Raw genomic sequence first — 9,215 nt, 5'->3', positions numbered from 1 at the left:
TCCCCATCTATTCCTGGTGTGTACATTCCCTACTCTTCCTCTTACCCCAGTCTGTTTTCTCTCTTATTTTAACATGGAGAATAGCATGACCCTAGAACGTGAAGCCGAGATGGCCCTAATTTAAGATGGTGAGGGATGAGCTGGATAACAAGGAGCATATTCATAACAAAGAGAGTTGTATCTGTCCTGGGCTGTTGATATTAAGGGCCTTTGCCCTGCTAAGCTCTGTGTTGTAAATGGCAGAAGACTCCTTCAGTTTTCTTGCATGCTCTTAGATTAGGCCCTGTGATACCTCCCCATGACTATTCTTTCCATTTCTTTTCCTAAAATTTTTCCCCCACCAAGTTATGCCCCACACTGACCACTAAAAATAATATTCTGCACCCCCCTCCCCTTCACTAGTGCCCCAATGACACCAACATGCCTTGTGAGACTCTGACAGGAGGTACAAATTCAGTGTCCCTGCCCAAGACCAGATCCTCTCCAGGTTGGGTTCCAGGTGTGACCAAGAATGGAAATACTGACAGCCTAATATGGTTAGCAGCAAGTACCATGGCATTTGAGTCAGAACTGATGAATGGGACTGAATCTCCCAGCCTTCACCTGTCTGGAGTCTGGAGTCTGCTGCAGCATCCCTGGGTGCTTCCCATGGAGCAAACAGGAGCAGAGACAGAAGGGGTGCTGCCTAGCTGGCAACTAGCCGGCAACTGCCACTCCCCAGCTTCCCAACCACATGAAAGGCTACGGGAGAAGAGCTCATCCAGAGCTGAAGGAGGCCAAGAGGCCTGACTTACAGTTCATCAGTCCTTCTCCCTCCCTCTGACTGCAAGTGGAGTTAAGTAAAAGCTGAAATTGTAGCCACCCACTCTGTGGGTTGCACACTCCCACTCTCGTCACTGACCCCAGGCCTGGGTCTGAGCCCAGCGCGTGTGCCGGGAGCAGGGGAGGGGGGGGGTGTTGGCCTTGCTGACAAAATCCAGTTGGAATTTCTCAAGGTTGTGGTTTGGGGCTTAAGTTTGCCACAGAGTGTGTCTGACGAAAGAGAAAGCTAGAAAGAGAGGGAACCAAAGGGAATACAGAGGAAGGAAACAGGAAAAAGATGAAATATTCTTTCTGTAATACCATTGGAGATTCTCCTCCCCCTTCCTAAGTGTGAGAAATTCCCATTCTGAATGTTCCTTATCATTATTCTCTCTCATATCCTATTCTAGATACACCCCCTCTTCCCCACTCCCCCGTACACACCAGGCTCAGTCAGTGACTGAAGTGGGATAAGACATCTTACTGCTTCCATCAAATTTCCAAGCCCAGAGTTCTCAAGTGGAAATTCAAGGACATAAAATTTTGCCGTAGAGTACTGCCCTAACCCAACATTCCTCAAAATGTCCTTGCTATCCCAGTAGCAAAATCACCTGTTTTTTGAGGGTAATTTGGGTAGCAGATATATCTATTGCCTAGAGGAATGGAGAGAACATTCCCTGGCCAAGGAGATGACCTGTTAGAATCAGCAGCTTGTAACCCCATAAACATTTAGTCCTAAATGTATGAGGTCTATCCCTTTTCTGAATTGAATGATAACGGTTTGTTTTCAAAGACACTGAGCTAGGAATAGAAAGATTGTAAAAAGCTTTAAAAATCTGTTTTCTCTAGTTCTCTTCTGAAAGATACAGGAACTACTTTACTAAGATTAAATGCAGAAGAGCTCTGAATAAGGAAGGACAAAATACACGTGCAAATAATTCAGTAGGAAAGCATGCTGGTTTTGCTGGTTTCCAGAGCAAAACACTCCCTTTTTGAGCACTGGAATCTCCTTTATATGTTTCCCATTAGTCTTATATCTACCTCCCAGGTTCTCTGACTTGGAGCCATAAAGAAAAGCACCTGCTCTTTTGGCTCCTGGTTTAACGCTGAGATACCTTCGGTACTTGAAATTTCCAGAAAAGAGGTGACCATGTGGTGTGGGGCAGGGGTAAACAGAGTTCAGCCAAAGAACCTAATCTCATCTGCAGTCCATTTTTGTGAATCAAGCCTTCTTGGATACAGCCACGCCCATTCGTTTATGTACAGTCTATGGCTACTTGTGATTTACAACAGCAGAGTTGAGTAATTATGGCAGAGTTGAGTAGTTGCGACAAAGCCCACAAGCCTACTACAGTTGACCCTTGAACAACACGGGTTTGAACTGTGTGGGTCCACTTAATACACAGATTTTTTTTCAGTAAACACCATATAGTACTCTAAATGTGTTTTTTCTCTTCCTTACAATTTTCTTAATAACATTTTCTTTCCTCTATCTTATTTTATTGTAAGAATAGAGCATATAAAACAAGTAGCACACAAAATATGTGTTAATCGACTGTTTATGTTATTGGTAAGGCTTCCAGTCAACAGTAGGCTGTTGGTAACTAAGTTTTAGGGAAGTCAAAAGTTATACACAGGTTTTTGACTGCATGGGGAGGGAGGCTCCTCTAACCCCCCTATGTTGTTCAAGGGTTAACTGTATATTCACTATCAAGCACTTTGCAGGAAAAAAAAATTCCAACCCTTGTTCTAGGGCAAGGACCAAGGTGAAATCTGGAGTTGAGGCACATAAAAAGTAAATAGGGCCTGTGTTTGGATCTCTAGCCCCTCCCCCCTAGAAGTACCCCCCCCTGGTTTTCCACACTGAAAGCTCCCAACTAAATCATTGAGGATCAGGGGCATCTGGGTGGCTCAGCTGGCTAAGAATCCGACTTGATTTTGGCCCAGGTCATTATCTCTTGGTTTGTGAGTTCAAGTCTCACGTCAGGCTCCATGCAGACAGCAGAGCCTATTTGGGATTCTCTCAGCCCCTCCCCTGCTCATTCTCTCTCTCTCTCTCTCTCTCTCTCTCTCTCTCTCTCTCTCTCTCTCTCTCTCTCTCTGTCTCTCTCAGAGAGAAAGAAAGAAAACTTTAAAAATAATAAAGAAATAAATCACTGAGGACCATTTCAAATCCTTTGTGGAGCCAGGCAGGATACGCATAAGTAATGTCATTGAGTATATGAGGGTAGAATTCACCTGGAAAAGAAGCCATGGACTGGGATCCCAAGTGTGGGCAGAAATATCACCACCTGCATCCACTGGTCCAGTAGCTTAATTTATTTTAGTTACAAACAGAAACCAAGAACAAGTCTCAGTACAATAAATTATACATCCCCATCCCTCCTGCTAAAGAAAGAATAAAAGGCTCAGAGAGTCTTAGGTAAAATTCTTCCTTTGGAGGTTTCCCTTTAACATCTGAAGGCGGGGGGGAGGGATAGTTTCCCTAAGGACCTAGACAGACAACCCTCTGAGGACTCAGGGGAGAGGTCCCCCTCCAGCACTCTGTCTCTTCCCCAAGAAAAACCTCTCTACCACCATCTCCCATTACCCCACAAGAGCGGGCCCAGATCACTGTAGAAGAGTTTGGGAATGGCAGGTAGGAATGAGTGGTCTCCCTGGATACAGGTCTTATGGCTCCACACAGTGCCTGGGGCTATCCCTCAAAGGAAAAGAGTGGCCAAACTACAGGGACTCCCCAGCCAGAAGGAAGAGGAACCAGAGCTAAAGGGACCCCAGGGTGCGGGAGAGGGAGGCAATACAGTGCATTTCATCTTAGCTCATTTCAGGTGTTTAAGGAGCAGAAGAGGGGTGACAGCTTTCCCTCCAAGGCCCTCCTACTGTGGGGGAGAAGGCTGCACATCACAGACTCTACCTGACCCCCACCACCCCCAAGCTGCTTCCAGGTAGATACTTGGAGCTTCTAGGAGCCAGGACTGACCCTGGACAGAAATCAGAGCAAAAGGCTGAAAAGGTGCCCCTCCCCTTCCCCAGTGCTGTGGCGAGGCTGGCCCTCACTTACACACGTTGACCCACTCTGTGACCTTGCACTCATCACACAGCACGTAGCAGCACCAGTGGAAGCGGCAATGACAGCGCTCGACTCGTGTCTGCCGGAGCAGGTTGTGCCCACGGCCACAGCACAGGCTGCCACAGCCATCCAGCAGGCGGCTGGTCTTATTGCAGGCCCGGCCCCGAGTGCCCGGGGAGCCCACGGCAGGGTCTCGCTCACAGAAGTCAGGCGACTTCTCAAAGTAGACCAGCTCTCCTGAGAGGCGACGGGGACGCAGGCGGGGCTGGAAGGCTCCGGAGTTGCGGTTGTGGGTATCGATGAAGATGGCCCGACCCAGACGCTCCCTCAACGCCGCCCCTACTGCCCGGAACTCTGGGGCCGCCCTCCAGCAGGTCTTGAACTGGCAACTGCCCGACGTGCCATGGCACTTGCATTTCCGCTTCAGGTTTTCAGTCACCACCTAGAGCGGCAGAGGGAGGCGAGGTGAAGGGGACGGCAGCAAATGGGCAGAGCACAGAGGCACAGGAGAGGGGAGGGGACAGAGAGCACAGGGAAGGATAAATATAGGCGAGAATGACCATGGAATATCAGAAGAGAAAGGGCACTGAACGGCTGGCTAATAGCCCAACTCCCTCATCTTCTGGCTGGAGAACTGAGCCCAGAGCAGAGTGATTTGCCCATCTTTAATCACTAGCTGGTGACAGAGACTCAGCTTAGGGAACTAGGTGGTAACAGAACTCAACTCCAGTTGTCCGGACTCCCAGTCCAGTGCTCTTTCCAGAGTGAGCACCAAAATGAGGAGTCGGACCCAAAGAACCCCTAAATTCTGTAGGGAGGCAGCTGTAATAATAGCTATCTATCGTGTAATGAGCACCTACCGAGGACTAAGCACTCTGCCGAGTGCTCCATTTGCTAGCTCCCTCTTAATGACAACATAAGATAGATATCATTAGAGTCTTTTTACAGATGCAAAACTGAGGTTAAGTAACTTGAGGTCATCCAGATGGTGAGTGGCAATCACCCACCGCATCTCCTCCTCTCATTCTGCTGTGCCTCTCAAACTCTACCCAGGCCTCGAAAGCTAAGGAGACCCAGGACAAGTTGCACACACATACCTGTCGCCCCACCCTGTTGTTGTGGATTCGCATTCTTGCCTGGATGTCCCGGGGAGCTTCCCTGGAATCCAAGAAATCCCGAGAGAACTTCTCTCCAAAGTCCATGTCATGGTTACAGCCACCCCATTCCCATGTGTCCTGGGGGCCAGGGCTGGGGCCTGAGCCGGGGCCAGGACTGGGCAGGGAGTGGGGGAAACTCTTGCCCCGGGACAGTGCCTGCAGCTGCAGTAGTTTGGCCCTCAGCCGATCCTGCTCACCACTGCCCTTCCAGCCGCAGCCGCAGCTCACCAGCTTGCCCAGGCTGCAGGCCGTGGCTACCGCGTGCATGACCCCTGCAGCCAGCATGGAGAAGGAAAAAGCACTCTCCCGGAAACCTGGGGATAAAAAGGGTGTGACGAGGGGATAAGGTTGACAGGCAGCTGAGAGGGGGGAGGTGGAAGGAAATAAGCAGCCACCCTTCAATTCCAGGAATTCCTAACTGGATCCTGACTTTGCCATTTACCAGCTGAATAACTGGGGAGAAAGTCACCGAGAAGAAAGGGAACAGAAGCACAGAGCCTCAGTTTCCTCATCTATTAAGGGCGGGGGGGTGGGGGGGTGGACTGAAGTGATCTCTGAGGCCCATCCTGGTTCGGTTACTCTGGGATCTGCGGGTGTGGATGAAAGAGCTAGCTTGAGGGCAAGACCCCAAGGGTTGGCAGGTGACTGAGAGGGAGTCCCCAAGGTCTTTGAAGATTCGTTCACCGAGTTCTACATCTGAAAGCCTTAGAAATTCCCCAGGGAGCTTGGGTGGTGGGGTGGAAGCTGAGACCTTTGGGGGGGGGTGTCTTTTTTTTTTCTAAAGCGTCTTTTAACCAACGTTTGAAGCTTCCAGGGCTGGGGGCATCTCCACCACCCCAATACCCCCAAAGCACGGGAACTGTGGAGCTGTCCTTCCCCTTTCCAGTTTCTAGTTTTATATTTGCCCTTTGAGACTGCCCTTTATGTTTATCCTAACCTGCTATTACTCTATAAAATGCTGGGAGGGGGAGAGAGTGAGGGCGATTTTCCCTACGGCCGCATTAAAATATTGGCTTCTTTGTTATGTTTTGGGGGTCACAGAGGCTCAAGATGACAACCCTTTCCCATGCTTCCCATTTGGGTATCAAAGCCTATACCAGGCCCTGTAGGGAAGGAGGGGTCTCTCACTTCCTTTTAGGTAGGGGCTTCCTTGAGCCCTGAGAGGATGAGACACAGCACCTCTTTAGGGGCCGGGCCTCTCCCACCCCAGGATGCAGGGCTTCTGGCCCAGCCTCCCGACCCCCCCCCCAACCTCCACCCTCCAGGGGTGAAGCTGTTTGCACACGTCTTGGGAATTCCCCCGCAGATGGCAGCTGCCTATTAACCCCGTAGTCCCTGAAGTACTGCCCCCACCCTGGAGCTGAGCACAGAATGGATCTTTACTCCTCCAGGGAGGAAACTCGGGCATGGCCTGGCAAGAGGCAACGATGCCTTCCAGACCATACCTCCCAGACCAGACCAGCAGTGACCTGTTCTTCGCCCCTCCAGCCGTTCCTCACCTGCTCAGGTGAGAGCCACCTGGGGCCCCCACAGCACAGAGGAGGGGGCTGCTCCCCGGCTTCAAAGTCATCAGGGTCTTTGTTCCCAGCCTCTGCTCCTGGGAACCCCAGCAATTAGGGGAGTAGGTTTAACCCTTAAACGGTTGGGGGCGTCACCCCACCCCCGCTGAGGCTCTGGGGACACCAGCCTGGGCTTGTCCCAGCGGAGAGGGAGAGGGGAGAAAGTTGAGGGAGGGAATGGGGGGGACGTTTGAAGCTTCCAGGGCTGGGGGCATCTCTTCCTCACAGGTGCAACCCAGACTGAGCCTGGTGGAGGCAGGAAAGGGGGGCCCTAGGGTAGGAGAGCCGCGACCCAGCTGCCTTGCCGGCAGCACGCAGGTGGAAGTCAGGAGCAGGGGCCCAGACGGGTGGCCAGGCCCAGCTCCGTGGCTCCCGGGGGGGAATTCCCAGAGAGGCCCCGGTCCCTTCCCGCCTCCGCTCGCCTCGGCCTGCCGCCCCCCCCCCCCCCCCCCCCCCGCCCCCAGCCCCAGAGGCGCAGACCCGCCTGGCCCGGCTCACCGCGCTTGAGGATGGCGCTGTGGTGCGGCAGGCGGCCGCCGCCCTCCAGCGCCGAGCAGTTCCAGCGCTGGTCGCGCAGCTGGTGCTGACACTCGTGGACCGCGATATGCAGGCCCTGAAGCGCGGATGCCGTCACGTCGGGGCTGCGCAGGCACAGGCCTAGCTGCCGTTTGCTCAGGCCCGACAGCGTCAAGCATACGGTGTTGGCGGTCAGCGGCGGCTCGCCGGGCAGCTTCAGGCCCAGAATCTCATTGCTGAGGGCCCTGGGAACGCAGAAGGCGTTTCGGGGTCTGTGGTCCAGGCCGCGCGCCCCCTCCGACTCCTCCCGTCCCGGGTCGGTGCTTGCAGCCTACGGCTCTCTCGAGGGCTGGGTGACAGGGGGGAATTGCTCACCGACTGCACAACGCCAGGAACAGGAGACCCGCGAAGCCCGAGGGCGGAGGCCGCGGCCGGGGCTCCTCCGGCATGTCGAAGCCCGGGCCCGAAGGCCCCGGTGGGCAGATCGATCACGGCCTGCGGGACAGAGAGACTTGGGCGCTCGGGAATAAGGTGGGCTCCCCCGAGCAACCAAGGATTCCTAACTCACCAGTGCCACCCCAGTGACCCTCCACATTCCTCCGCAAACAAAACAGTAAGAATCCTCCCTTGATTCCCAGTCCCCGCACCCTGCGGGAAGACTTAGGGGCCTCGCAGCTGGGGCTTATGCAAGCGCCCCTGGAGCCGGACCCAGCCAGACACAATGCCAGGCACACAGACACACTCACATGCAGACTCAGACACACCGACTCACAAACACCACTCCACATCCTGCCCCCCGGGGCTCCCTCTTTAAGGGCCCCAGGACTGGCTTCCCTTGCCGATACAGTCTCGCTTTTAGGGTTAGGGGGCAGAATTGGGAGGCGGTTCTCCACCAACAGATCGCAGGATGTGGGGGAGGGTCACCTCCAGATGCCGTCGAGGGCAGGCACCCTCCGTGAGAAAGGTGGAGGAATGGGCTCCCAACCCCTCTCTACCCCCTTCTTCTGCAGTTGGGAGAGAGGGGAGGCTCCAGGTGCGCCAGACAGGGATGGGACCTGGTTCCCGCCTGTAAAGGACCGTAGCTCAGGCTGAGTCCTCTTCCTCCTCTGTGTTACCTTTCCTAATTAGTGTTCCCCTCCTTCCAGACGCCCGTCTGTCTGGTCCCCTCAGGTCCCAGCCTCGGTCCCCAACCCTTTGCTCTCGCGTTCATTGCCCTTCAGATCTGGGGGTATCCCTTTATTTGCTGTCTTCATCTCTGGCAATATCCCTGGCTCTCTCGGTGTCTCCGTGCCCCTGTGGGCGGATGCGTGTCTGTCTGTCTGTCTGTCTGACTGCCCGTGTGCCTGTCTCGGCCGCATGTGCTCGTCCCTGCCCTCCCTGCTTTCCCGGCTCCGATTACCTCCAGCTGCTCTGGTGCGGGGTCGCCACCGGCAGGGTTGGGTCGCCTGGGCTCGGGCTTTTCAAACCGTGGGGAGACTGCCTCGGGTTCTGCCCCCTCGGCAGAGCCGCATTCTTCCAGGGTAGGGCCACTCCTCTTCGCTGCTTCCCCAGCGCCGCCGCCGCAGCCGCCGGGAGGAAGGGAGGGAGGAAGGGAGGGAGTGATCGAGAAAGCTAGCGAGCGGTCTAGCAAAGAACTGGGGGCTCTGGCTCTACTCTACTCGTGCCGAGCTCACAGGCGGCTCTGCTGCGGCTGACAGAGTTGCGGCCCCTCCCCGAGCCCCGGGCATCCCCACCCCACTCCTCGCACCCCCCGCCTTGACCCAGGGAGCGCAGCCGCTCCCCCTCCTCCCAGCCTACACACACCCTCTCCCCCGACGCCTGGGTTCACGCTTGGCCCCACTGAAGGGGGTGGTGACCAAAGTGCCTCTCACCTGCTCTGGGTAGCCAAGTCTGCAAGGAGGGTGCAGGGACCCAGACTAGGGAGATAGGAGCCTGGTCCCACGTGGGCATTTCTCTTTGCCTCAGTTTCCCCAAAGAGAGCTGGATGGCTGGAGAGTGCCTTTGACACGATGAAGCTGGAGCTGAGAATCAACTTCTCTCCCTGGACACTGCTGTGCAGAGCCCTGAGCCAGAGCGCACCACAAGGCACTCAGAGCCGGCAGGAAAAGCTCC

The 9,215-nt window shown here is 54.6% G+C and overlaps 1 protein-coding gene across 1 annotated transcript; it reads right to left on the bottom strand.

Moving 5' to 3' along the window:
* Window positions 1–3,105: 3,105 nt before the first annotated feature.
* On the bottom strand, window positions 3,106–8,820 carry WNT10B (Wnt family member 10B). The gene is made up of 5 exons (XM_025930611.2): window positions 8,503–8,820; window positions 7,479–7,598; window positions 7,086–7,348; window positions 4,969–5,342; window positions 3,106–4,313 (listed from the first exon to the last, which is right to left on the bottom strand). The coding sequence occupies exons 2-5, from the start codon at window positions 7,550–7,552 to the stop codon at window positions 3,855–3,857; spliced, it is 1,170 nt and encodes a 389-aa protein (XP_025786396.1). The 5' UTR covers window positions 7,553–7,598; window positions 8,503–8,820; the 3' UTR covers window positions 3,106–3,854.
* Between the last annotated feature and the right edge of the window lie 395 nt (window positions 8,821–9,215).

The sequence above is a fragment of the Puma concolor genome, chromosome B4 (assembly GCF_028749965.1).
Source record: "Puma concolor isolate L17-30 chromosome B4, mPumCon1.1.hap2, whole genome shotgun sequence".
Taxonomy (NCBI): Eukaryota; Metazoa; Chordata; class Mammalia; order Carnivora; family Felidae; genus Puma; species Puma concolor.
This window is presented reverse-complemented; position numbering and strand designations above follow the sequence as displayed.

Coding starts and splice junctions, on each gene's coding strand:
- WNT10B (XM_025930611.2), bottom strand. CDS start 7,552: ATGCCGGAGGAGCCCCGGCCGCGGCCTCCGCCCTCGGGCTTCGCGGGT. Junction 7,349..7,478: donor TTCCTGGCGTTGTGCAGTCG/GTGAGCAATTCC, acceptor CTGCGTTCCCAG/GGCCCTCAGCAATGAGATTC. Junction 4,314..4,968: donor ACAACAGGGTGGGGCGACAG/GTATGTGTGTGC, acceptor CTGCCGCTCTAG/GTGGTGACTGAAAACCTGAA.